Here is a 27,945-nt window from a genome sequence, read left to right as displayed (position 1 = left end):
TCCTCCCTTGCCCTCTCCTGCTGTGTTGGCTTAATCTCCAGGCATGTTGTAGATTTTCCCAAATCATATCTAATCATAACCACAAGGAGAAGAGGAGGAAGGACAAACTTCTTTTTGGTCTATTTCCTGAAGAACATTTTAGGCTTCACCTCATTTCAAAACTGGGACACACAGCTATTTCCTAAGTTGATCACTGGCAGGGAAATGAGATTACCAAGAGTAGTCTAAGCTGATCAACTGATACTATCATCACTATAGGACTTTGTTTTTTCTTTATTTTGAAGCCATCTGGGAGTTGAAAATGTTACTATTGTCAGCCAGAGGTAGAGCTACTGAATAAAAAGTTAATTTCCCTGGACAGCCTGGGCAATAGAAGCTGTCTGTTTCTCATAGATTGTCTATTTGCTTCAGCACCTTCTGTGAGATTGTTAGTGCAAGTTCGTGTGCCCAACACACAGTGAGACCAAAAACAGCAAAAGATTTGAAGCAGAGAAAGGTTTATTGCAGGGCAATGGAAGGAGAAGAGGAGGCTCATGCCCTAAAACCCTGAGCTCCCTGAAGGGCTTTAGCAAAACATTTTTAATAGCCAGGGGAAGGAGGGGGGTTGCCTGGTGTGTGATCAGTCTATGCACAGTTCTCTGGTTGGCTGATAGTGAGGTCACAGGGGTTAACATTATCAGTCCTTAGGCTCCAGGAGGCCTGGGGCTATGTGTTCACCATCATTAAGTAGTTAATATCTCCCATTTGGTGGGGGCGAGGGGGTGGTGTTCACATCTGTAAAACAACCCAGGAAACGTGCATCAAATACTGTTATCTGGGAACTTCAGAGGGAGCTATGGCAGAGGATATAGGGAATGCCTGTCTTGGCAAGGCTCCATAGGGTCCTGTTTGGTTACAATTTCCGTCTTTGATACTCCTCAACCTTCAGGAGAATACATTTTGAACCAGAAAAGAAATAAAGGTTCAGATAAGGAGGTTAATCATAAACTTGATCAAGGTACCCACATTAATGGCTGATGGTATCTGAGTCTGACATAGCTACTCCATTTTTACTTCGAAAAGCATTTCTCACCCCAATGGCCAAAGAAGATGTCACCATCAGTAATTTTAATGCTTTTCTATATATGAGAAGATGCAAGAATTTGGACTTTCTTCTGAAAATATCTAACCATCTGAAGGCCTGGTCTGCTAATTATTTCCCCCCTGAGCACAGAGTACCTCACTGCTGATCTCCACCACGAACTCCTTTCAGGGGATGCTGAAGGTCTGCAACTGCAGTGGAGAGGCAGACTTTGCTGTTCAGTCACTCAGTCGTGTCTGACTCTGCAACTCCACGGACTGCAACACAACAGGCTCCCCTGTTCTTCACCATCTCCTGGAGCTTTCTCAGACTCATGTCCATTGAGTTGGTGATGCCATCCAACCATCTTATCCTCTGTCTTCCCCTTCTCCTCCTGCCTTCTATCTGTCTCAGCATCAGGGTCTTTTCCAATGAGTCAGTTCTTCTCATCCATGTGGCCAAAGTATTGGAGCTTCAGCATCAGTCCTTCCAATGAAAATTCAAGACTGATTTCCTTTAGGATGGATTGCTTGGATCTCCTTGCAGTCCAAGGGACTTTCAAGAGTCTTCTCCAACACCACAGTTCAAAAACATCCATTCTTCATGCTCAGTTTTCTTTATAATCCAACTCTCACATCCATACATGACTACTGGAAAAACCATAGCCTTGACTATACGGACATTTGTCAGCAGACTAATGTCTCTGCTTTTTAATATGCTGTCTAGGTTGGTCATAGTTTTTCTTCCAAGGAGCAAGCATCTTTTAATTTCATGACTGCAGTCACCATCCACAGACGGCAAGTGCCAATTTTTAGTCAGTAGAGCTCCATCATGGTTATAAATTTGACCCTTTGGTGGCATTTCATGACCATTTCATCCTATGGTGCTAGGAATGTTTATTCCCAGCTTGGCAAAAATTTCATTGGTAGGCCACTCAATATGCTATACTAGACCTTTACTAGTATCCAAAAGTCTCTGGACCACCTGTCTTACTAGCCTCTTATGGTCTAGGAAAATATTCCCTCTTGTTACTTCTTCCCATATCCAGAGTTTTGCTATTACAATCATTAATCTCATATGGAACTATATATTCTCATTTTATCATAGACTCAGTCACACATTTGTTAATGCAAGAAACTATAATTTTATAAGATGGGCAATATAGGTTATTTGTTGTTGTTGTTCAGTTGCTAAGTCATGTCTGCTGACTCTTTGTGACCCCATGGACATAAATTGTTGCAAATATCTTCTGGTTTTGGCCATATTTGGGAGGGAATATATTAATTCCTTCTTACCTGAAGCCATTCAGAGGTGGGCTAAGTCAGGATGTTCCTGTGAACCGAACAAAGGTATTTTAGCTTAACATTCAAGCATGGGGATAGGGTTGCCTGAGATGGTTCATTATGTATACTTTAAGCTGTAGGCAACATCTCTTTAGTAATCAACTTGTAGCAAAACCAACAGAATATGAAGCTTAAAGTAAAAGAAACAGATCCAATATGGAGTCAGATTTGTTGTACACTATTACAATTCCCGACTCTCAATGTCCATTCCACAGTTTTGTGGGGATAGGGGTTTTGACCATTCTCGGCTACTTCCTGCTGTACAGGGGCAATGAAGAGTGATCGTGGATTGGAACTGATCAGCCTTGGGCAGGGAATATTCCTTAGAACCTTTAGTAAATAGCACAAGTCTCGTTCCTTCTTTATCTACAATTATTTGAACCTGATGAAACCCCTTGGCCCTGTTGTTATGTAATTTGTAATTGGACTTAGGCTTTGGGTTCCAGTTCCCATACTTATCTATTGATTTTAACTTTCTGACTGTGTCATAACTATACTTAGGGGGAAAGATTTCCTTAGGAGAAACACAGATTAAAGGCCAGTAATATTTTAGGCAAAAAAACTATAACCATATTCATCAGTTTACTCAGTCCTATGTGATTGATCCTTTTTACTAACATTTATGAGTTTGGAGTTTCCATTAATATATCTTACCTAGTTTAACAGTATGATTTAGAAATTATCAGAAACCTAGTTTTGTCAAAACATCCTTTCTATTATCCTTCTTGAAGATGTTGCAGTTTTGAAAAGTATCAACTTTGCTGACTGTGAATGAGAAAGGTCTTAAAAAGGCAAAGTTAAAGACGTGATTAGAAGTCTTTTTGGCAAAGATGTTTATCTAAGTTGTTGTTACATACAACATTGTAAGATAACAACTAAACTTATAACATTATACCAGAGCATATACAAATTTCAGAAGCTTTATATAGTTTCCAGAATGTCTGTATTAATAGCATTTATTTGTACCATACAATGGCTTATCACTCATTTCACAATGCTTTCCATGTAATTTAGCATGCCAATCAATTCTAGTCAGTTTAATATACATGCATGCTAAGTCACATCAGTCATGTCGAACTCTGTGTGACCCTACAGACTGAAGCCCGCCAGGCCCCTCTGTCCATGGGATTCTCCAGGTAAGAATACTGGAGTGGGTTGCTGTGCCCTCCCCCAGGGGGTCTTCCTGACCCAGGAATCTAACTTGACCCTTATGTCTACCTGTATTGGCAAGAAGGTTCTTTTTCACTAGCACCACCTGGGAAGCCCTTTCTGAAGCCCTCTGAAGCATCCCAAAGCTAGCCGAAGTAAAAAAAAAAGGAAAGAAAAAGAAAAAAAAACTTTAGAATTTGATAGGAAATTCATCAAAAGTATCAAAAAGTTTTAAAACACATTTGGTCATACAGAACCATAGGTCACTGTGATTATTTAAAAACAAACACAGATCACTTAAAGGCAAGGAAATCTACACAATCTGTTATCAAAAGTTTCTACTAAGTAACTTTATTCTAAGTAAACTTGTTCTGTTAGCAGAGAGAAAACAAATCTAGTCCTGCACAGTCTAATTACTTTTAATAACAAAATTAACTTACTCAATTAAGCTTAATCTAATCTCAGCACAACTGTGCATAAAACTCCTTTTTACTCAAAATATACATCCCACATTTTGAGTGGGATGTACCTACTGTATAGTGAAATGCTTTATTATTTTAGTAGCTGCAACTGCATATTTAGATTAGAATCCCCAACTCTTAAAAACCTTAATTTCTAGTGGAAACCAAGAGGCAAGGAATTGTTACCAAAATCTAGAGCTGAGGCAGGAGGTAGATGGACACCCTGGGAGAGTAAACTGAATTCCTTGCCTGTGGACAGAAACTCCAAAATATAAATAGCAGGACAATTGAGAGAGGAGGCTGAGTCCTGCCCAGATAAAAGATAAAGCTAGCTCAGAAAGGAAAAGTCTTAATCAACACTCCACCATAGGCAAAACCAATGCAATAGGGAAGGATACCCTGGTGTTGTCAAACATGAGCCCTGTATTCACCAAAGATGTCTCAACTGGTCAGCGCAAGAGCTGACACATGAGAAACACATGGTCCCACGAAGAATCAGATGAGGCGTAGCCCCCAATTCCACTTCCTTTCCCAGACAGAGGCTCCAGAGTGGCCTGGCTCCCAGAAAAGGATGGACCGTGAGTGGCTTACGCCTACACAACACACATAAAAACAGCTAAAGCTATAGTCACGCACACGGAAAAGTCAGAGGAGGTGTAGTCTAAAATTCCACTTCTGCTCCCTGATGGAGGCTTCCACACAGACTGGCCTGGATCTTGAAAGAGAGAAGACCCAGGGGCTCACCTCCCACGAGGGAAGCGGCCCAGATGGAGCGGAGAGCATTCCCACCCAGCGCAAGCTAGAGCAGCTCACCTCGGGACACTGCATGCGGACAGCAGCTCCAGAGCTTTCTTGGCTCCAAACAGCTTCCCGCCGCGGGTGGCCAGCACCAGTCGGCAACTGCCCTTCGGAGAGCCTCAGAATGAAGCGGGCTCTGACAGCTGCGGGGAGCTCAGGGATTATCTTTTTTTCCCTAAAGAAACCTTTCAAGGTTCTGACAGGACCACATCGTTAAGACCATTATGCAAACATCCTCATCACACGACAGATGGAAACAGGAACAGTCGGAGGCTGGCACTTAAAAACAGCGGCCATGAAGTCCTTGGAAGCTGGAGCCTCTTGTGACGACGTGGTCCCGTCGAACTTGCCCTTCATCTGACCGCAGAGGGGTGGCCCCGTCTAGTTAAATCGCGGTGTTTCTCTTTTTTCTTCACTTCACCTTGTTGCTCTGAGGAAAGGCAAAGCCTCAGAGCTTTCTTTCTCAGAGGAGAAAGAAGCCGCGTGAGCCTTAACGGGAAAGTACCATGGAGGGAGGCGACAGGGAGAGAGATGGGTGTGGGATGGGGGAGAGGGGAAGGCAGGGGGAGCAAGTGGACAGGACGGCCCTGCAAAGGGCTCCTCGGGGGGTGCCTGCATCATCGCATTGCGTGTCTCATGTCGATTGGAAAAAAAAATTGCACAACATAAATGTGGAGAGTGATGTTTTACTCGGCGGACAAAATTGAGAACGACAGCCTGAAACACAGCGTCTCAGGTCACTCTGAGGCACTGCCCTGAAGAAGCGAGGGGAGGAACCAGGATATGGAGGAGATTTGAAACAAGGACCAGGTAGTCAGGAACATTGAAAGATTGCTGCTTAGTGAGAGGAAAACCTGACATCTCAAGTTAAGGAATTTATCATTGGTTTCTTGGTATGGAGAGATGCAAGAGCCTGGGACCACTGAATGCATCCCTTTGATACACACCCCGGCTACCTGGGGCTACTGTCTTGTGCACCATCCTGAGTCGCCTCAGGGTGGCCGCTGGAGGTGGCTGCACTGGCTGAGGGCTTGACGGTGGGCAAGCCGTTCCCATCCTAGGTGCCCTCTAGGGCTCACCACTGGGGCCGTCCTGGTGCCTGTACTGTGCTGGGTTGACAACCTCACCGCCTTTTGTTTACTGATGTGGCAGGTGGCATTTTTTTTCACTGATACTTACAATGGACCCCTCTGCTCCCTGGCTGGGTATCCATCTCCTACCATAAAAGCCAGGTTATCAAGAGGAGGATACTGGGGACTGATTCCAGCAAAAACAGACACCACCGAGGTAACCACCCCGCCTGCCAGAAGGACTGGCCGGGCCTTGGTCTCCATGGCTCTCCCAGCAGAGGGTCTGAGGGCACCACCTCCACCCTCTGATACACAGGCTGCAAGGAATCCCCCTCTCCCAGGGGGAGTTTATGTCCTGCTTCTAGGGAGACAGGAGGGATCAAAATGACCTTCTTCCTGTGTCCTAGAGCCTGAGAGCAGAGACTACTGAAGCCAGAGCCCGTGCGCTCTGCAACAAGAGACGCCACCATAACGAGAACCCACACACCTCAACGAGAGGGTAGCCCCCAGTCTCCACAAAGAGACAAAGCCCATACGCAGTAACAAAGACCTCTCTCAGCTGACAATAAATCAAAAAATAAAAAAGAATGTTTAAAAAATGTCCCTCTTGCCTCAGACATTTCTTAAATTACTTTAATTAAAAATAATCAAAGTGCCATGATGGCATATTTTGTCCCACCCTGAACCTCAGGATGACATGAAGTAGGTAACTTCAACTCAAGACAACAAAACAAGGCACCTCTTTGAAATCAGCACCCACCTGGCCTTTTGCTCTATTATAATTATACTTTGGTGCCCTCTGGAGGTGAACTGAAAATTTGGAAAACTCAGCAGTGGCCTCAGGACTGGAAAAGGTCAGTTTTCATGCCAATCCCAAAGAAAGTCAGTGCTAAAGAACATTCAAACTACTGTACAAACTACGGTACTGTAAATGCTAGCAAGAAAATGCCCCAAATCCCTCAACCTAGGTTCAACAGTATGTGAACCGAAATCTTCCATATATTCAAGGTAGATTTAGAAAAGGCAAGAGGAACCAGAGATCAAATTGCATGTGACTGTGTGGATCACAACAAACTGGACAATTCTTAAAGAGATGGTAACTCCAGACCTCCTTACTGTCTCTGAGAAACCTGTATTCAGGAGAAGAAGCAACAGTTAGAACCAGACATGGAACAACTGACTGGTTCAAAATTGGGAAAGAAGTACATCAAAACTATATATTGTCACCCTGCTTATTTACTTTATATGCAGAGTGTATCATGCAAAATGCTGGGCTGGATGAAGCAGAAGCTGGAATCAAGATTGCCAGGAGAAATATAAAAAACCTCAGTTATGCAGATGTCACCACCTAATGGCATAAAGGGAAGAGGAATTAAAGAGCCTCCTGATGAAAGTGAAAGAGGAGAGTGAAAAAGCTGGCTTACAACTCAGTGTTCAAAAAACGAAGATCATGGCATCCGGTCTCATCACTTTATGGCAAATAGATGGGAAAAAAGTGGAAACAGTGGCAGATTTTATTTTCTTGGGTTCCAAAATCATGGAGACAGTGAGTGCAGCCATGAAATTAAAAGACACTTGTGGCTTGGAAGGAAAGTTATGACAAACCTAGACAGCTTATTAAAAAGCAGAGACATCGTTTTGCCGATAAATGTCTGTATAGTCAAAGGTATGGCTTTTCCAGTACTCATGTAAGGATGTGAGATTTAGACCATAAAGAATGCTGAGTGCTGAAGAATTGATGCTTTTGAACTGTGGTGCTGGAGAAGACCCTTGAGAGTCTCTTAGACTGCAAGGAGAGCAAACCAGTTAATACAAAAGGAAATAAACTCTGAATATTCATTGGAAGGATTGATACTGAAGCTGAAGCTCCAATACTTTGGTCACCTGATGTGAAGAACCAACTCATTGGAAAAGACCCTGATGCTGGGAAAGATTGAGGGCAGGAGGAGAAAGGGGTGAGAGAGGATGAGCTAGTTGGATGGCATTATAGACCCAATGGACATGAGTTTGAGCAAACCCTGAGAGACAGTGAAGGACGGGGAAGCTGGTGTGCTGCAGTCCATGGAATCATGACGAGTAGGACACGACTGAGCAGCTGAACAGCAGAAACAGAGGTGAACTGAAAAGCTGCATGAAGCTTTCCTGTATCTACAGGCTCACCTCCAAGACATTGTGGATTTGGGTATAGACCGCTGCAATAAAGTGAATATCACAGTAAAGCAGCTCACACAAACTTTTTGGTTTCCCAGTGCATGGAAAAGTTATGTTTACACTACACTGCAGTCTATTAAGTGTGCGATGCCTCTATGCCTCTGTGTGTGCAGGCTCAGTTATGTTTGATTCTTTGCAACCCCATGGACTGCAGCCCACCAGGCTCCTCTGTCCATGGGATTCTCCAGGCAAGAATACTTGAGTGGGTTGTCATTTCCTCCTTCAGGGGATCTTCTTGACCCAGGGACGTAACTTGTGTCTCATGTCTCCAGCATTGGCAGGAGGATTCTCTACTACTGGTGCCACCTGGGAAGCCAAGTGTGCAGTCAATTCAGTTACATTCAGTCACTCAGTCGTGCCCGACTCTTTGCGAGGCCATGGACTGCAGCATGCCAGGCCTCCCTGTCACCAACTCCCGGAGCTTACTCAAACTCATGTACATTGAGTCAGTGATGCCATCCAACCATCTCATCCTCTGCCGTCCCCTTCTCCTCCTACCTTCAATCTTTCCCAGCATCAGGGTCTTTTCAAATGAGTTAGTTCTTCGCATGAGGTGGCCAAAGTATTGCAGTTTCAGTTTCAGCATCAGTCCTTCCAATGAATATTCAGGACTGATTTCCTTTAGGATGGACTGGTTGGATCTCCTTGCAGTCCAAGGGACTCTCAAGAATCTTCTCCAACACCATAGTTCAAAAGTATCAATTCTTCAGTGCTTAGCTTTTTTTATAGTTCGACTCTCACATCCATACATGACTACTGGATAAACCATAGCCTTGACTAGACAGACTTTTGTTGGCAACGTAATGTCTCTGTGTGTAACAGCATACCTAAAAAATGCACATACCTTAGTTACACAATAACATATCTAAAAATGTGTGCAATAGCATATCTAAAAAATGTACATACCTTAATTAAAAATACTATGCTGCTAAAACTGCTGTCAAATGAGTCTTCAATGAGCACAATCTTTGTGCTGGTGGAGGGTCTTGGCTCCATGGGGATGATGGCTGACTGATGAGTTTGCTGTTTACTGAAGGTTGGGAAGGCTGTGACAATTTCTTAAAATTAGAAAACAATAACATTTGTCACATCAGTTGATGCTTCCTTTCACAATTTCTCTGTTGCATTTTACCCACAGTAGAACTCCTTTCAGAATTGAAGTTGTTTCTCTTAAACCCTTGTGTTGCTTTATCAAGTGTGTGTTGTACTCTAAATCTTCTGTTGTCATCCAACGACTTTCACCAGGAGTAGATTCCATCTCAAGAAGGCACTGTCTTTCCTCATCCATAAGAAGCAACTCCTCATCCCCTCAAGCTTTATCATGAGAATGTAGCAACTTGTCATATCTTCAGGCTCCACTCTTAGTTCTAGTCCTCCTGCTGTTTCCACTTCATCTGCAGTTCCTTACTCCACTGAAGTCTGAACTCCCAGTTATATGGAGGGTTGGAACCAACTTCAGTTTGTATCACTAAAGTGCTACTTTTTTAAAATTGAAATACAATTGATTAGCAATGTTGTGTTACTTTCACACCCTGTTGTACAGCACAGTGATTTATCATTTTTCAGATTCTTTCCCATTTAGATTATTATAAGATATTGAGTAGGATTCCCCATACTATACAGTAGGTCTTTGTTGGTTATCTATCTTATATACACCAGTATGCATATGTTAATGTGCTGGAGAAGGGAATGGCAGCCCACTCCAGTATTCTTGCCATGGACAGAGGAGACTGGTAGGCTATGGTCCACAGAGTCGCAAAGAGTTGGACACAACTGAGTGACTAACACACACACACACACACACACACACACTAATCCCAAACTCTGGATCCATTTCTCCTTTCCCCCCCTTCGCCTTTGGTAACTATGAGTTTTCTATGTCTATAAGTCCGTTTATATTTTGTAAATAAATTCATTTCTCTCATTTTTTAGACTCCACATAGCAACATTATCATATATTTCTGTTTCCTTATCTGACTTACTTCATTTAGTACGATAACGTCTAGATCCATCCACGTCGGCAGCTGGGACCTCGAAAGCCGGGCCGAGGTGGGTGACCTCGGGGAACTGAGGGGTGGAGTGTCCGGCATCTCGGGTTTCTTGAGGGTCGCCTGCGTTGCTGGGTGTCCGGGTGCCCCCTGCCCCCTGCCTCCCAAGCTACGGGGAAGGGGGTGCCGTCGGGGAGGGATGGAACGGCCCAGGAGATGTGGACGGGGAGGGGAGGAGGCCCCGAGCCGGGACACCCTCAAGGTCCCCTCGGGGCCCCGGCCGGGGGGTCCGGCCTCACCGCGCTCTCCTGGCCGGCCTCGAGCCGCTGCAGCTGGTCCAGAGCCAGCCCCTGACCACCCGCGACCTGGCCGCAGCCCCCGCCGTCCTCCCGTCCCACTGGGGAGGGGGCTCCGTCTCCCTTAGGCCCTCCCAGGCCTGCTGTTAGCGAATGTTTGGTTGCAGACCCCTTCAGAGTTCATTCTGTCCGTCAAAGGGTCTTGATCTCTGCTGGGCAGTCAAGAGGTGAGGCGAGATTTGGCTTCGGCAGCGGCATCTGAAGAAAGACCCGATGGGCAGGAACCGAGGTGGCGTCCGTGGCTCATCTTTGGCCCTTGGAGGCCTTCTTGGCACATTTTGGGGACGCGCGGAGGCTCGGGTGTGAGAGAGCGGTCCAGTCCGCCTGCAGAGATCCAGTGAGACGAGTGGCCCCACGAGCCAGGCCTGTGGAGTGCGCTCCCTGCGGGGGAACGGGTTTGGCGCAGGAGGGCCTCTGGGCGGGTCTGTCCGGAGAGCGGTGGTCTCTGGGCGCGCGGCCCAGGGGAGGAAAAGGAAGCAGGAGAGGAAACTGCTCTCCGGGTTGGTCTGGGGGGATGAAAACGGGCCCTTCTAGAGAAGGTCCTTTCCTAAAAGGACCCTATCAGGTAGACACAGGAGGGGGGAGAGGAGGCAGTGAAGACAGAAGCAGAAGGTGGTCCACCCCTGTAGCCTGGGAGGCAGGCGATCAGGCGCTGTTCCCGATGACCAGCCGCTGGCGGTGAGCCTGAAGGGCTCAAAATGTTTCTGGGAGCAAAAGAGCCTGAGGTCCCTCAAGACATGAAAAAGTTGCCTAGCAGGGTTTCCTAAGTTTGCATTCTAGAACTTTCCAGGATGCCAAATCCACATTGGTAGCTTGACCACCCGTCTGGACTGTGAGGGAACTCCAAAGAGTGAGTTTTGAGTGGTTTATGCCAATGATGGCAGGTAGGTGACTGCTCTCAGGCCCAGGAAGGAGAACGGGGGCCTGCCTTAGTCTCACCAGCCGTCAGCCCGGGGTTTTTATATCCCCCTGGGTGCCCTCCCCCTTAGACGTGATCCGGGCGCCGTGTGCTGCCGCCTTGTGGACAATGAGAAGAACCACCGGTACTTTCCTCCTGGCAGGGAGTCAGCAGGCAGGATGGGAACCTTAATGATGTCACAGAGCAAATTGTTACTCTCCGTGGAGCTACCCACCTCTGACCTTCAGTTATGGTGGATAATGGGATGTCCTCGGGTTTTCTCTAACCTGCAGCCAAACCCATCCTGATAGGTTGCCTATGGTCGGGTGGTGAGGGTTAAATTAGGTTACACCTCAGAAGCATTTGTTGGTACACTGGGCAGTCACTAACCATGAGTTGCTATGTCTTTAAAAAAATTTTTTTTTTGGTGTTTTCTTTTTTTTTTCTTTGCAATGTTATGTTAGTTTGCAAGCGTACAGCAATGTGACTCCGTTTATATAATATATGGAATATATATATATATAGACTGTTTTTCACAGTAGGTTATTATAGCATATTGAACAGAGTTCCCTATGCTCCACAGTATGTCCTTGTTTTTTTTATTTTGTTTACAGTTGTGTGTACATGAGTTGCTATTTAAAGTCTGGAATCCCAAGACTGGAGGCCAGTTCTGGCTGTGTGCTTAGCATTGGTGGGGTATAAAGAGAAGTGGGAAGCAGGAATGTGGTTTTTTTGGGGTTCAGGGGCTGGGGAAGGGAGTTGAAGCTCCCTTTTCTCCTTGGAACTCACAGGGACATGTGAGCAGTCAGGCCTCCTGGTGAAAGGGCCAAGCCTAGGTCTGGGTACCACCTATAGGATCTGAGCCCACTTGCTGGGGAAGGCGGGAGGGACAGAGGGGAAGGATGCTGAGGCCTGGGGGAAGGGACAAGAGAGGGGCTGCTGCTCCCAGTTCTGAAGAAACACGATTACTCACTATTTGGCATTCATTAATTTCTTCTTGATTCCCCTTTGGAAAAGCCCAGAGACCTTTGGGAGAAGTGACAGATCAGACCTGTGACGCAGAGTGAATGAAGGATGAAGGTCACACCCTTCTTGAGAGGAAGGCCTCTGATGATAGGGGTTGGAAGTGGCTGAAAGCAGAGAGACCAGGACACTCTTGTCCATTCAGGGTTCTCGAGCACCTCGGCCTGCGGGGGGCCTGGTGGGAGGACCTTGGGGGATATTGTGAGATGCACCCCCTCCACCCGAGAAGTTTGTCTGGGGCATTGCAGGTGACTCTGGACCCAAGTGAGACACTCGGAGCTGATGCTCAGGGCAGGAGATCCAGGTTGAGAGGGGTCCCAGCATTAGGAGCTGAGGTCATGGATGGGACCACCTGGGGAGGGAGTAGGGGGCAGAGAAGGGAGAGGCTGGTGATGGGATCTTGGAACCCCGACTGTGGAGCAAAGAGAAGAAGCAGCTTGGGCTAGTGACTCGGGCTGACTGACCCACAGACTCAGAGACAGACTTGGGAGCAGTTTTAAGAGGAAGGAAGTGTTCGCATCGCTGGTCACCCCAGAAAAGCCAAGAGGGAAGTGCAAGTGCTGCTAGGCAGTCATGCTGACCGGGGCAGAGCTGGCTGGCTGCAGGCTGGGCAGATGTGGTTTGACTGTCCTGCTGGCTGGGTGACAGTTGCTGGGAAATGGAATTACCTTCCACAGTGTATCGATTGTTGGTTCTAAAGGGAAGGTGAGATGTGGAGATGAAGAGGAAGGTGAGTTCTTGACTTTGCTGGTTTGGGGAAGGCTCCTTTCTATTTACAGGGGAAAAAACTGACAGGGAGCTGCCACAGACGTGAGGAAAGAGGGGGTTGGGACCCAGAGCATGAGAGCTAGTCTTCACCGGGCACGGGTTTCCATCCTGGAACGGCAGAGGCCTCCCCAACCCAAGTCCTGAAAAGAGGGGTGGTGCTGGATTGTGGCCCAAGGGCTTTGGTGAGGACGTTCCGCTGCTCAACAGCATCTGTTGACTTGGGCTGCATTTGGTGTGAGGTTGTCACCGCCCACTTGGGGGCTGTACCAGGGGAAGGAGTGAACACCCAGTTCCTGGGGTCACAGGGTGGGCAGGGGTTGGCGGGGCAGGAAGGCAGTCACTCTCTTGAAGGCAAAGGAGAGGAAAGGTGAAGCAAGTGATGGACAGAGATGAGCATCACTAAAAAAGGAGAAAGCTAGTAGGCGAGAAGAGGAGGAAGTAAGTGACCGTGCATGGGAATCCTGGACCCCGAGGCTTACCTACCCCAGAGCACGCTGGACTTGAACTAGGCAACAAAACCATGATAGGGATGAAGCGAGCAGTGGAAACAGGCGAAGATATATGTCACACCAGTGTGCCTTTGAGTTATCTATTTATTTATTTATTTGACTTCCAGAGCAGTGCATGCACCTATAGTTTACTTTGAAATGTAGTGAAAACGTCAGTAACTTGGAGTTAGGTAAACCAGAGGGTGAAGTCTTATTTTAATTAATTAAATTTTTTTTTAAAAAATTAAAGAAGCAATTGAAGTGGTTGAAACCAGGATGATGAAAGTAACCACTTCAAGGTCTGGGAACCTACTTGTACAAGTGATGAGGGTAGAGTAATTGTATGTATATTTTGCTTTTAAGCTGGGGTGAGAGATGCTTTAAAATAGGTGTGAAAGTGTGTGGAAGCTGTTTACATTTTTGAGTTGGTCATGCAAGCACATTCCATGTTTACTTGTTAGTTTCACTACTAAATTTCACCTCCAGAAGGTGATGGAATAGGCAGGGACCTGCCTGACCCCGTCGGAGCCATGGGGTGGGGGGAGACCCCTCAGGTGACACCCCTTCCCTCACCTCCCTCCATCTAAAGCATCTTTCTTAGTGCTTCTTTGCTTTGTGATCCAGGGTTCCAACATTCTGAAAAGTGAAAGTGTCAGCCGCTGAGTGGTGTCCGACTCTTTGCAACTCCATGGACTCCAGCCTGCCAGACTCCTCTGTCCATGGAATTATCCAGGCAAGAATACTGGAGTGAGTTGCCATTTCCTTCTCCAGGGGATCTTCCCCACTCAGGGATCAAACCTGAACCTAGGTCTCCCACATTGCAGGCCGATTCTTTACCATTTAAGCCATCAGGGAAGCCCCCAACATTCTGAGCCTCCTTTCAAATAATTCCACTGGAAGTCATCATGGACACAGTGCAAAACTGCCAGTGGAACAGGAGGTTGATTTTTTTTTTTTTAGGGCAGAAGGGTAAGATCCCTTTGGAGAGTGCCTCCCCCAGCCCCCACCCTCTCAGCTTCCCTGGTGGGCTCAGACAGTAAAGACTCTGCCTGCAATGCAGGAGACCCAGGTTTGATCCCTGGGCCAGGAAGTCCCCTGGAGAAGGGAATGGCTACCTACTCACTCCAGTATTCTCGCCTGGAGAATTCCATGGGCAGAGAAGCCTGGCAGGCTACAGTCCATAGGTTTGCAAAGAGTCGGACACAACTGAGTGACTAACACTTTTCCACCCCCTCACTGGGCAGCACTGGATAGGTGTTAATGGCCATTCTGAGCAGCTGGGCTGCAGCATTTGGGCACGTGCTGGTTCCCACTTCTTATCACTTGTTTGGCAAACCCTTGTATCATAGTTAACACAGGGCTCACATGTGCTGGCATCTGCTTTGATGTATCAAATGAAAATGTATAAAAATATACAAAAATAAATATTCAGTATGATATCAAATTAACTTTTCTTATGATACCCTCAACAACATTTACAAATCTTTCCCATCCCAGAGTATCAGTGATTTCTTCATTGACATTGCGAAAAGATAATTTTTTTTTCGGCTGTACCATGAGGCATGGAGAATCTTAGTTCCCTGACCAGAGATCAAAACTGTGCCCCCTGCATTGAAAGCATGAATTCTGCAAAAAAGATAATTTTTATTTTCAACTCCAAATCTGCTTGATCTACTGGGACCCAGTGAGTTCAGAACCAACCAGTTGGTACCAGATGAAAGTAGTCACACTAACTGTTTATAGACATCTTTTTAATGTTTTACTTTAAAACAAATAATCCCGGTAAAAGAAAGCAAAGGAAATTACATTTGAATGGTAGCTTGAAATGGATACACTATTCCTGATTTATTTGTTTTCAGGAAACAGAACTGCATTGTCATATGTGACTTCCAGAACTGCTCACTTAAATGCACATAATTAAATTAAGTTTCTCTTACAAAAACACAACCATGTCATTTTAAGGCAAAAAATATCAGCTTCTGGGGAGATAAGTTAACATTTACGGTATTTTCTCAATCTGGGTGAAGTGACCTATTCATTTAGTTGCTCAGTTTCATGATTCCTTGTAGTTTTGCTTTGCACACAAGCATGAGAATGAGTCACTTTGTGCCTGATTTCCTCCTCTCTGTAAGACTTGTTTTCTGGCAAATTAAGAACTTTCAGAATCACTGAGTCAAGGGGAGGTGAGAAAGGCACCTTAGAACAAGAGAGAAAGACTGAAAAACTCAATCGAGTGTCTTACTTTAAACAAAACTTGCTATCTACAGATGTTAATTTAGTTGAACAAAATGCAAACATTTAGATCAGACGGAGCAAAATTTTTTTAGTGAACCTCGTAGAAGGGATGTTTGCCATGAAGCGCTAGCTTGATCAACCCTACGTACCGAAGGCGGCAGACGGTCGAGGCCTGAGAAAGCCAGCGGCTGATCAGCACTCAGCTAATTGTGCTTCGAGACACTGGGGCTGATGGAAGGGGCTTTGCTAAGTGTAAGGGAGAGACCCCTCTCAGCTCCCCCGACAGGAACACAGCAGACACAGCCCTACGGCTTCACACAATACAACTGGCTTTCGACATCCAAGAAGTTTTGTGCTGCAGTCAGACAGACACAAAATGGTCATGGCTTGGGCGTGTGAAAGCTCCTCCCAGCATGGTTTACCACGTTGGGCTGTGATGAACCCTTGGTGACCGGTTTGGGTTTGTTTCTGAATCTTCCATCTTCAGTGATGCCAGATGGATTGGACTGTGTCTGAGGCCTAACGGGGCCTAAGGCGGGGTCCTCGGTACATTCAGAGTTCCTGCTGCCAGTGGGGTTTGACCCGGACAGAGCGTGTCTGAGACTCATTGCTACCTGAAAGTTCCTTCCTCTTCTTCAAGTGATACCTGGAGACGGCCTGCTGGGCATGGTGGGGTGGGGTGTGTGTGTGTGTGTGTGTGTGTGTGTCTGGCTTTGGGTCAGCGGAGGGGTGTGTGTGTGTATCTGTGTTTTCATGTACAACCTCCTTGGGAAGATGGATCACAAATTCGGAGACATGGGTAGATGAAACGCTGCCTTTAATAATTGACTAAAATTTTATGTTTTGAAAATAAAAACAGTGGCTTAAAGAGTTTGAGAACATCTTTCAAACCAGAGTGTAAAATGGATGCGCTCTCTTCTATGTGTCTCCAGCAGCCAAGCAGACCCTGAAGGATGCACGCCAGGGGCGTGTGCGAGGATCCAGGTGGGATGAGAGGAGGAAGCCTTCCAAATTTCAGTGCTTATCAAAAAAGGAAAAGGGTTGAGCTGTGTATAGGAGGTGGAATGGAAAAGTCGCTTACTTGGGGGAGGGAGGCTGGTGAAGGGAGGCAGGGAGTCCACAGCCTGTGGAGGAGAAAGACAGGGGGTCTGAGGTGGAGAAAGCAGGCTGGGGAAGAGAGTTTGGGAGGGACTTGGCAGGCGTCAGTGCCTTGTCCCGCCTTGCCTTTGGGCGGCTGTTGACAGCCCTGGTCCATCCCCTGGCTGCTGGAAAAGTTATCCTGGAGGCAGCAATATCAGCCAAGGAGAAAACTCTTTCTAAGTCTTCCTGTGGCTGGAGTTTAATCCATCTGCTCTCTCACTTCCCCTGGCCCTTGGCTGAAATTCTGACGGTCTGAGGTTGCCAGTCTAACTGCTAACAAGTGGTCAGCTTGGCTTGCTTTCTGGTAGAGATATTTCTTAATTTCTTTCCCTTGGGCTTTTTAGCCACCATGCTATATTATTCAGTGTTTTGATTTGCAGACCCTGCCAGGGTTACCTGGTTTCTGACTATATGAGCTTGTGCCAGGAAACTGAATCAATCATTTTTCAGAGCGGGGGCGGGCAACATTCTTGGGGAGAATAGAAAATGTCCACTACAGTATAAAAAGTAAAGGAGGTTTAGTTTTAGCCTTTCATATGCAAAATGTATGACATAATAGCAAAACACATTCAGGGCATATTAAAAAATAAATACCTTGCAAAACTCTCTGCTCATATATAAGAATAAGGGGTGTTTAGGTAGTTGAATTCCCTAACAATATTTGTTTTCTAAAAAAAAATCAAGTTCTTTTCTTTTGGTTTGTTTCCCTCCCTCTCATCACCCTGGAGCAGGGAGGTCGTTTTCTTGAGCATCACTGATTTCCCGGTGTTAGGATTCTTTCTGAGCCATTCCCATTTCCGTCTCATGTCTCCTCCCGGAGAGCCTGCCTGGCTATCAGCATAGTGGGAAGAGCCCCTCACACTGGCCTTCTGTAGGCGGCTTGCAGGCCTGGGCAGGGCCACTGCACACGGGTCAGCCCAGCCCCACGTATCATCCACTCCTTGGGACTCGGTTGCTTGCGTAGCAGCTGATAGAGCCGTCAGGGAATTTATTTCCATGAAGTCAAAGATGTCAAAGAGTCAGCCTATTCGCCCCACTGGCCCTGAATTTCATTATTTGCACATTTTCTAACTGAAGAACATTCTCGTCATTAAAAAAAACAAACAAACAAAACATGAAAATGATGTGCAAAATTGCTGGCCACAGCGTTAAGTCACCAAAAGCACACAGATTGACATTCAGATTACATTAATGATAAAATGGCTGGGTAGGACAGGTTGGCATCTACGTCTTGAACAGGCAGCCGTGTCTGATACCCCGATTCTGTGTTACGGGTACCTTGTTAGCAGCTGTTGATGACAGTCACCGTGTCACGTGTACATTATGGCCGAATTTTGAAAATGAATTCTGCGTTTTATCACCAGCAGAAATGCCTGACATTTGAAGGCGTGGACAGCCATCATTTCAAAACACAGAGTTGGATCTTCTAATGGACCCGACCTTGACGTTTCACACCCACCCCCCGCAGCATGAGCAGGGTCGGTGTCTCGGGATTCTTAACTCAAGGTACCTTACTGAGTGAGGGGCAATGTCGTACCCTGAAGTTCAGCATCCCCTAAACATGCATTTTCATGCAATTGAAAGATAACGGGCTTAGGAACTGCCTTTCATGTTCTTCCTGATTTTTGTGGGTTCAACCTTTGAGAAGGGCTTTCCAGAGAGTTCATGCAGCGATGTGTATGGCTAAGGGGCGGCCGGGCCCCGGGGTGGGGGGCAATCGGAAGCCTCATTTCAGCCTCACGTGTGGCCGGCCCAGGGCATCGGCGCCCCCCGCCGCCGGACACGAGCTGTGAGATGATCGCGACCGTCCAGTCCTGAGAGAGTCCGGCGCCGGGGCGGGCTCCCGGGCCGGCGGCACCGCGTCCAAGGCGTCCGTCCCAGTGTCCTCCGGACCCGCCGCCTCTTCATCACTGATAAACAACTTGGATTCCCGCCACTTGGGGTAAAACTCTTGGCTGCCCCTGGAGCCGCTGGACTCGCTGCCCGACAGCTGCACGTCCAGGTCCTCGGCGGACCGGGCCAGGTTCTGCGCCGACACCGAGCGGCCCGGGTCCTGGGACACCGCGGGCCGGACCGACAGCAGGGCCGCCCCGCCCAGGTCCAGGCTCTGGCGCAGGGCGCGCTCTTTGGCCGGGAGGCGGTCCTTGGCGGCCGCCAGGCGGGCGCTGAGCTCGGGGAGCGCCTCCGGGGCGCCGGCGGGGCCGTGGGGCAGTGGCCCGAGCGCCGGCAGGGCGGCCGGTATCTGCAGGGTGGCGGGGGCCGCCGGCCGGGCCGCTCCCGCCGCCGCCGCCGGGGGAGCCAGGCCGCGCGGGGCCGCCGGGCAGTCCCCCGGGCTCCCGGGCGCCGGCGTCGGCGCGGGGCTGAACGCGTAGAGCGCCTGGGCGCCCAGCTCGCCGGGCGCCAGGATGAGTTGCAGGCCCCGCGCCAGGCCCGCGCTGGCGGAGCGCGGGAGGCCGCCCCCCGGCGCCGGGCCCGAGAGGTCCCGGGCGTCGCCCGGGCTCTGGTAGTCCGACGTCTGTTCACACTCGAAGGGCGGGCTCGGGAAGGGGGCCAGCGCGAGGGCCGGAGCGGAGCCTTTCCGCAGCACCTGCTGGTAGATGTCCAACAGGCAGTCCAACTTGGCCTCGATGGACTGGACCTGAAAGCGGAAAACGGGGGCCTGTTCACAAGAGTTTAAGGAGTGAAGTTAGGCTGCAACCCCTCGGCAGGTCCCGAGTGCCTGGCAATTTGCGGCCTTGACTCAGGACCCGCTTGGGACGCACGGTCCAGCCGAGGGGATGGGAAGGGAGGTCTTGGGGGCGGGTGCTCTGGCCTTTGCCTCGTTTTCACCGGAACCATTCTCCTCCCCATTCTTTAAACTTGATGTTTTCGAAGACCGTATAAGCCCCTTTACAAAGGCAACTTCGGATCCCCCTGGCCATCAGGTTGCCCTTCCTCAGCCCCTTCCAAGAGGACATTCCCGGGCTCCACTGTGCAGCAGGGAGCTAATTCTGTAAGAAATCAAGACCTAGATATGGGGGCTCCCCTCGCGGTCCAGTGCTTAGGAGTCTGCGCTTCCACTGCAGGGAACACAGGCTGGCTCCCTGGTCTGGGAGCTGAGATCCACCCATTCCACCCCACAAAAAAACACACAAAAAACAAAACACAACACAATTCCCCGCCCCCCACCCCAACCCTAGGTCAATCTAGGCAATTCTAAATTTTAAAATACAGGTATCAAATACTTGGCATGTTTATAATTAAATCAGAGGAGCATTTTGACTTCTAAAAATTGTCTTTGTATAAGATACTCACTCTCAGGGTCAACAAATATTCAGTCCGTCACCAGTTAAAATCTGTGGTTTGTTTGTTTGTTTTTAAGAATGACCCAAAAGAGAGAATGGAAATAACCAAAACACAAATTAAAAAAAAATAGACTTTATTATTCTACTGTTGAAATCCATAGTTGTTTGAAGTTCAAGTATTAATTGATGAGAGGAAATTTTCTATTCCTTACACAGAAATTCAAGTGTTTTGGAGAACATGGTCTATGCATGAAGAAAATTTATTTGCTCTTTCTTGATTTTATTCCTTTTAAAATCAATCACTAAAATACACCCAATTGCTTATAATCAATTTTGATTAAAAAATATTCTGGCTACTTCACTCCTATTAGAATGGCTGTCATCAAAAAGACAAGAGTTAACAATGCTGGAGAGGATATGGAGAGAAGGGGACCCTGCCTCGCTGTTGGTGGGAGGGTAAATTGGTGCAACCACTATGGAGAACAATATGGAGATCCCTTAAAAAAATTAAGAATAGAGCCACCACATGATCCAGCAATTCTATTCTTGGCCACATACCCAGAGGAAACAAGAAATTAACTCAAAAAGATATCTGCACCCTGTGTTCATAGAGGCACCACCTACAACAGCCAAAACATGGAAACAAGTGTCTACGGCAGATCAATGGATAAGTAAGTTGTGGTGTACATGTATATACAATAGAATATTATTCAGCCATTAAAAAAAAAAAAAACCCCGAGGAAATCCTGCCATTAGCAGCAACATGGATGGACCCTGAGGGCATTATGCTATGTCAAATAAGTCACACAGACAAAGGTGAATACTGGATGACCCCAGTTAATACACCTAAAACAAAATACAAATAAAAAGAAAAATCCCCAAACACATAGGAAAAAAGATCAGACTTGTGGTTGCAAGAGGCAGGGGCTGGAGGGAGGGAAATCAGAGGAGGGTGGTCGGGAAGCTCAAGGTTCTAGTTATGGAAAAACAAGTGCTGGGATGTGATGCACAAAGTGATAACTATAGCTAATACTGCCATGTGATGCACAGGAAAGGCGTTAAGAGAGCAGATTCTAAGAGTTCTCGTCACAAGGAAAATATTTTTTTTTCTTTGCTTTTCTTTATGTTGTGTCTCTGTGAGATGATGCATGCTGACTAAGCTTCCCGTGGTCATCATTCAGAGTACGTGTAGGTCAGACCGTTATGTTATATGCTTTAAAGTTATACAGGGATATACGTCAATTATATTGCAGTAAATTGGAAAAAAAAAAGTCTGCCTAAAAACATAGGCAGTTTAGTTGAGTTGTACCTGTTTTTCAACTTTGACCACCCGGCCGAGCATACTGAGGTCATCCGTGGCCTCGTGTTCTGCGGTTATTTTCTCTCTGCTCTTCTTGTCTGACGTGATTTGTCCTTTTCCAAGAATTTGATCCACACTATCAGAAAGAGAGATTCGGTTATGAGTGCGAAAGGTGGAGGCTGCCCTAAGCCAGAGGAAGTGTTTTGGAAAGAAAAATGCAATTATCTCTAATCTACATAAGAAGAAATAAAATGAACTTCTTCCAGTTGAGGTACTTATTTTCTTCATGTGAAAATTACACAAGGTTAATTTTCTCATTATTCTAGTCCATGACGAAACCTATTATGACTGAGCTTCTGGAGGCAAACTTGTCCTAACCTACAAAGTAATTTGTCTGTTTCCACCTCTGATCAGGCATTTCCTGAATTCAGTCACTTAAAATATGACAAAATCATAATTATTTCATGTTAGTAGAACAGAACATTGGGCTTTATTGACTACGCCAAAGCCTTTGACTATGTGGATCACAACAAACTGGAAAATTCTGAAAGAGATGGGAATACCAGACCACCTAACCTGCCTCCTGAGAAATCCGTATGCAGGTCAAGAAGCAACAGTGAGAATCGGACATGAAACAACTCATGGGTTTCAAATTGGGAAAGGAGTATGTCAAGGCTATATATTGTCACCCTGTTTTATTTAACTTATTTCAGAGTACCTCATGTGAAATGCTGGGCTGGATGAAGCACAAGCTGGAATCAAGACTGCTAAGAGAAATATCAATAACTTCAGATATACAGATGACACCACTCTTATGGGAGAAAGTGAAGAAGAACTAAAGAGCCTCTTGATGAAAGTGAAAGAGAAGAGTGAAAAAGTTGGCTTAAAACTCAACATTCAAAAAACTAAGATCATGGCACACAGTCCCAACACTTCATGGCAAATAGATGGGAAAAAATGGAAACAAGGTCTTTATTTTTTGGGCTCCACGATCACTGCAGATGGTGACTCCAGCCATGAAATTGAAAGACACTTGCTTCTTGGGAGAAAAGCTATGATCAACCTAGACAGCATGTTAAAAAGCAGAGACATTACTTTGCCAACAAAGGTCCATTTGTCAAAGCTATGGTTTTTCCAGTAGTCATGTATGGATGTGAGAGCTGAACTATAAGGAAAGCTGAGTACCAAAAGCTGAGTGGTTTTGAACTGTGATATTGGAGAAGACTCTTGAGAGTCTCTTGGACTGCAAGGAGAGCAAACCAGTCCATCCTAAAGGAGATCAGTGCTGAATATTCATTGGAAGGACTAATGTTGAAGCTGAAGCTCCAATACTTTGGTCATCTGATGCAAAGAACTGACTCATTGGAAAAGACCCTGATGCTGGGAAAGATTGAAGGCAGGAGGAAAAAGGGATGACAGCAGATGAGATGGTTGGATGGCCTCACCAACTCAATGGACATGAGTTTGAGTAAGCCGGGAGTTGGTGATGGACAGGGAGGCCTGGCGTGCTGCAGTCCATGGGGTCGCAAAGAGTAGGACACGACTAAGTGACTGAACTGAACTGAGTAGAACAGGTCATTTAAGTGAACATTTATTATATATCTGATATGTGGAGATGAGAGAGCTCCATACTGGGGATTCTAGTTGAAGGGTATATATACACCACATAAGTGAGAAACTCCAGATTAGCTCTGCAAATTCTGTAGCGGTTGAACTTTATAAAAACATTGGGAGGCAACTATATTCAATATTTTGTAACAACCTATAAGGGAAAAGAGGCTTCCCAGGTGGCGCCAGTGGTAAAGAACTGTCTGCCAATGCAGGAGATGTAAGAGATGTGGGTTCGATCCCCTGGGTCAGGAAGATCCCCCAGAGGAGAACATGACAACCCACTCCAGTATTCTTGTCTGGAGAATCCCATGGACAGAGGAGCCTGGTGGGCTAGGGTCCATAAGGTCTTAAAGAGTTGGATATGACTGAGATGACTTAGCACACACGCATAAAGGAAAAGAATCTGAAAACAGTAGACGTATATGCATGTATAAGTGAATCACTGTGAGGCACACCTGGAACTAATGCAACATGGTAAATTAAATATATTTCAATAAAAACAAACAATAAAAAACATTGAGCAAACGTATGTTAAATGGAAATGCTGCTGTTTGTAATGCTTTGGCACTCTCTCCTGGTCAGCTGATTTATGGAAGGTATCAATTTTAAGTTTAAAGATATTTCACATTCAAAAACATTAATTCCTTCACCCTCAGATAAATAAAACTTTACCAGAAAACCATAAATAATCATAGAAATAAATAACAGGATCCTAATTTACATTCAACCTTTGCTTTAAATGATTTATGGATGCCATTTATATAAACTATTTCTACAATTGCAATATGGAATTTTTTTTTTTTTTTTTTGCAATATGGAATTTAAAGTGCAGATTTGACAGTGTATTTTAACTAGTGACCCTATCCCTATGAAGAAAAATAAAACAAATTATATTTGTAATAAAAAACAAAAATTAAAACTTAAAAAGTTAGGAAGAAAAAAATAAAAAGAGCCTGGATGGAAGGGCAGTTTGGGGCAGAATGGATATATGTATAAGCATGGCTGAGTTCCTCTGCTGTCCACTTGAAACTATCACAACATTGTTAACTGTTTATACTCCAACATAAAATAAAAAGTTAAAAAATTAAAAAAAAAATAAAATAGAACAAAGCAAGCAAGCAAACAAACAAAAAACCCACTGGGAATCCTAGTAAAGACTTGGAAGACCTTGGCCACTTGGGCAGAGGTTGTAAGAGGATCACAGGTGAGTTAAAACAATTTCCAAGGAGACTTAATCAGTCTATGTTGGAATTAATTTCTTCCTGTTTGTGTGTTTTAGAGCTGAATTATCAGGAATACTGACTCCACTTTCCAGCTTACTCTGTGCGCACAAAAGTACAGGCAACCATGATGTTTAATCTACTCCAATGCAAGCTCCACAAGGACTGGCGTATCTGTTCATTTCTGGGTGTCCGGGGTGCCCGGTACATTAATGAATAAGTGAAAAACTTGTTATTTTCATAACTAAGGTTTTAGAAGCCAACAGGTGTTTTACTGAGGGCCTAGTATACACCTCACATTGAGCTAAGTATGCCGTGTGTTGAAGACTCAGTCCCTGTGTTTTAAGAACTCTTCAATTACCAGGCTGGTAATTTGGGCCTGGTTATAAAGCAAGACAAACTGAACTGACTAAATATTTTGGCTTCAAGATAACACAATCAAGCACATGTTTAGAGTAACATACTCATTTCTTCCAGCCACTCGAGAGGATGCTCACTGGAAAGATGGTGTGTATCCAGCCTGTTGCAGAACAGGGATGAAGGGACGGGGCCAGGCTTGGTTCAGGGCCAGGGGAACAGACGTGCCCCCGGGAAGCAATGCAGGAGCCAGCCCTGCTTTTGAGAACCTCAGGTTCTCTGCCTGGACTCTTGAGTGCAGGATCCCACCCTGAGGGGCATGATGGCGCCCTGCAGGGGACTCTACATGCCACATAGGGTTAGAGGAGGGAGAGGTCTGTCTTTGTAGGCTGGACAGTGGGTCAGGCTTAAGAAGGAGAAAGACTAGCTTATTTCTGAAGGATATATAGGATTCAGGCAATAGCAAAATGACATCTGCAGCCACCTTGACCATTGCACAAGCACTCAGGCCCCTGCTTTAACTTACTCAGTCCCACAATGGGCCTCTGTGGCCACCGCCAACACCCCCATTTCCATAGATGAGACACTAGACACTACCCGTACTTAAAGGTTTTTAGTGCCTGATTTATATTTAAATAGAATCTATATTTTAACACAGAAGTCTGGTTGTCCACTAAGAACGAGTCAGAAACAAGGAATTCAGGAATCTTGGCTACTATGGAGAGGTGACCCCAGATACTTTCTGTGCCTGCCCCCTTAGAACACGTGACCTTCCAGGTGCTCACCGTGTCTGCAGGCTTTTAATCCTACACAGCATGTCCAGGTGACCAGCGGAGTACTGTTCGATGACATCTTTTACATCGTATGGGCGCAATGTTTCCTTAAACTTCCGTTTTGCAACATGAAACTTCATAATTCTGTAAGAGCAATGTATTACATATTAATCTTCGTAACTTCACTAAAAGAAGTTACCCAAACAGCTCACTAGTATACAGAGGAAATGGTGGGGGAAGAAAGTCATGCATGAAGTTATTTTAGGTTCTTGCACCTGCAGAAATGTAACAGGAAAGCCTGAGGTTATGTGAACTATCTCCTGGGAGGCACACCCTGAGGGTAGAAAGTGAAGTGAAGTCACTCAGTCTTGTCTGACTCTTTGTGACCCCACGGACTGTAGCCTACCAGGCTCCTCCGTCCATGGGATTTTCCAGGCAAGAATACTGGAGTGGGTTGCCAGAGGGTAGGAAAACACATTACAAAACAGTTGTTGTTTAGTCGCTAAGTCACGTCCAACTCTTTGGACTGCAGCCCTCCAGGCTCCTCTGTCCATGGGATTCTCCAGGCAAGAATACTGGAGTGGGTTGCCATCCCCTCCTCCAGGGGATCTTCCCAACCGAGAGACTGAACCTGCGTCTCCTGCACTGGCAGGCGGATTCTTTACCAATGAGCCACCAGGGAAACCCACTACAAAAGAGACTAAATATTAATACTAATTCTTGCACCTTTTTAAAGTCCACTGAAACCCTGAATTAAAATCAAAAGTCAAAATGCAATTCTACCCTTCTCATGTGACAACCCCTGCCCCCGCCAGTGGTCCAAGATATAGGGTGGTGTTAACCACCGTATAAAATATAAATGTTGTCAAAATGGCCTTTTATATAGGTATATGCATTTTGGAGATGCAGATATGCCACGAAACTCAATTCTCTCTAAGGAAATGTACATCTGTATAGAAATTTATGAAAATTGGCTTCATAAATTATTTCTGCAGAATACTGCTCAATTAGCTACCTAAGTTCTTTATGTTTCAAACATAACACACTCATCACCTAAGCTGGATGTCTAGACTTTTCAGAATCAGAAGTCTTTTTAATTACAATACCCTACGCCTCAACCTGGACTCATGTTTTAAAACAATATTTCATCAAGACATTTCATGATGCCCTGAATAGTTAAGCTGCCTAAGATAACCAGTTGCTACAACAACTTGATATAATTCCTAGAGAAAGCAGAGAAGCATAGCATTTTATTGCATCTGTGCAGCCTTACTGCAGGTATATGTATAACTGGTTGGTGTTTATTCAACTATTAATTGGCTCATAGACTCCTATTATCGCACTTATGGGTCCCTGGCTAGGAATCAGTCAACTAGGTTCTCTGAACCAAAAGGTATTGCTCCTTGGTGGAAAGTGGGATGATTGGTAAGAAATGCAATTTAAATGGAAAATTGCCTATCCTAAACGACAGCTGATTGCAATGAATCCAAGTTGTCTCATTGGTTATTAAGCCCCAAACTCGATCCTATAATTTACTATTGAATTCATATTGACTGTATTCTAATCACTGCTGAATCATTTCTTTTTCTTTCTTTCCCCCCTTTTTCTTGCCTGCACCATTTGACTTGCAGGATCTTAGTTCTCTGACCAGAGATTGAACCCATACCTATTGCAGTGGAGGTGGGGAGTCCTAACCATGGATAGCCCGGGCATTTCCAAATCATTCCTGAATCACTTCTTCTTAATATTCTTACCCTCTTCCTCAACCACATTGGTTTTCCTTGGCCTCCTGGGTAAACATCACCCTCCTTAGCACATCCTATAAGGTTGTTGATGGCCTGGCCTCTGCGTACCTCTCTCCTCCACTTCCTCCTTGGAACTTGCAGGACCACAAACACACCACTCAATTGCATACCACAATTGTCTGTGTATGCTCTTTCCTCTTCCTGAAATCCTACAAGATCGTTAAGACTCAGTTCTGGCGCCAGTTTTAATAGAAACTTCTGCCATTCTTTCAAAGTAGTCACTGGTCTATTAACCTTTATTAATAAATTCTTGAAATAGAACTGCTTCTGTAATTATTTGCTTATATATCCGCCTCCACCAGGCCGTATGAGGTCCCTGAATGCAGGGAGGAATTGTTTGTCTGGAGGCTCTGATGGCAGCTCCCTGGTGAGGGGAGGGGGTCACGGGGTGGGGGGCGAGCACCCACCTCCTCTCTCCAGACACTCATCCCTTGCCCTCATTCATCTGCCTGCAGGGCCATGCCAGCCCTTCTGGATTCTCTAGGAGATTCGCTGATGGCAGAGGCTGTTTTCCATCCCAGCATCTCAAACGATCCCTGGCAAGGATCAGAGACGACTGGGGACCAGCTCCTACCTAGTTGTACAAAGCTGTTTATGTTGTTCTGTG

At 45.9% G+C, this 27,945-nt stretch overlaps 1 protein-coding gene across 6 annotated transcripts in view; it reads right to left on the bottom strand.

The window, feature by feature from the left end:
* Window positions 1–15,347: 15,347 nt before the first annotated feature.
* The window catches only part of KCNQ5 (potassium voltage-gated channel subfamily Q member 5), a 588,020-nt gene continuing 575,422 nt past the window's right edge, over window positions 15,348–27,945 (bottom strand). For all 6 annotated transcript variants that reach the window (XM_043889971.1, XM_043889972.1, XM_043889974.1 and 3 more), the window contains 3 exons: window positions 25,546–25,677; window positions 21,582–21,708; window positions 15,348–19,626 (listed from right to left, as the gene is read on the bottom strand). In XM_043889971.1, coding sequence (XP_043745906.1) covers window positions 18,715–19,626; window positions 21,582–21,708; window positions 25,546–25,677 — 1,171 coding nt within the window. In that variant the 3' untranslated portion in view covers window positions 15,348–18,714. The remainder of the gene's footprint in view (window positions 19,627–21,581; window positions 21,709–25,545; window positions 25,678–27,945) is intronic.

This window comes from Cervus elaphus, chromosome 28 (genome assembly GCF_910594005.1).
Source record: "Cervus elaphus chromosome 28, mCerEla1.1, whole genome shotgun sequence".
Classification (NCBI taxonomy): Eukaryota; Metazoa; Chordata; class Mammalia; order Artiodactyla; family Cervidae; genus Cervus; species Cervus elaphus.
The sequence above is the reverse complement of the archived record's forward strand: the minus strand, read 5'-3'. Positions and strand labels throughout refer to the sequence as shown.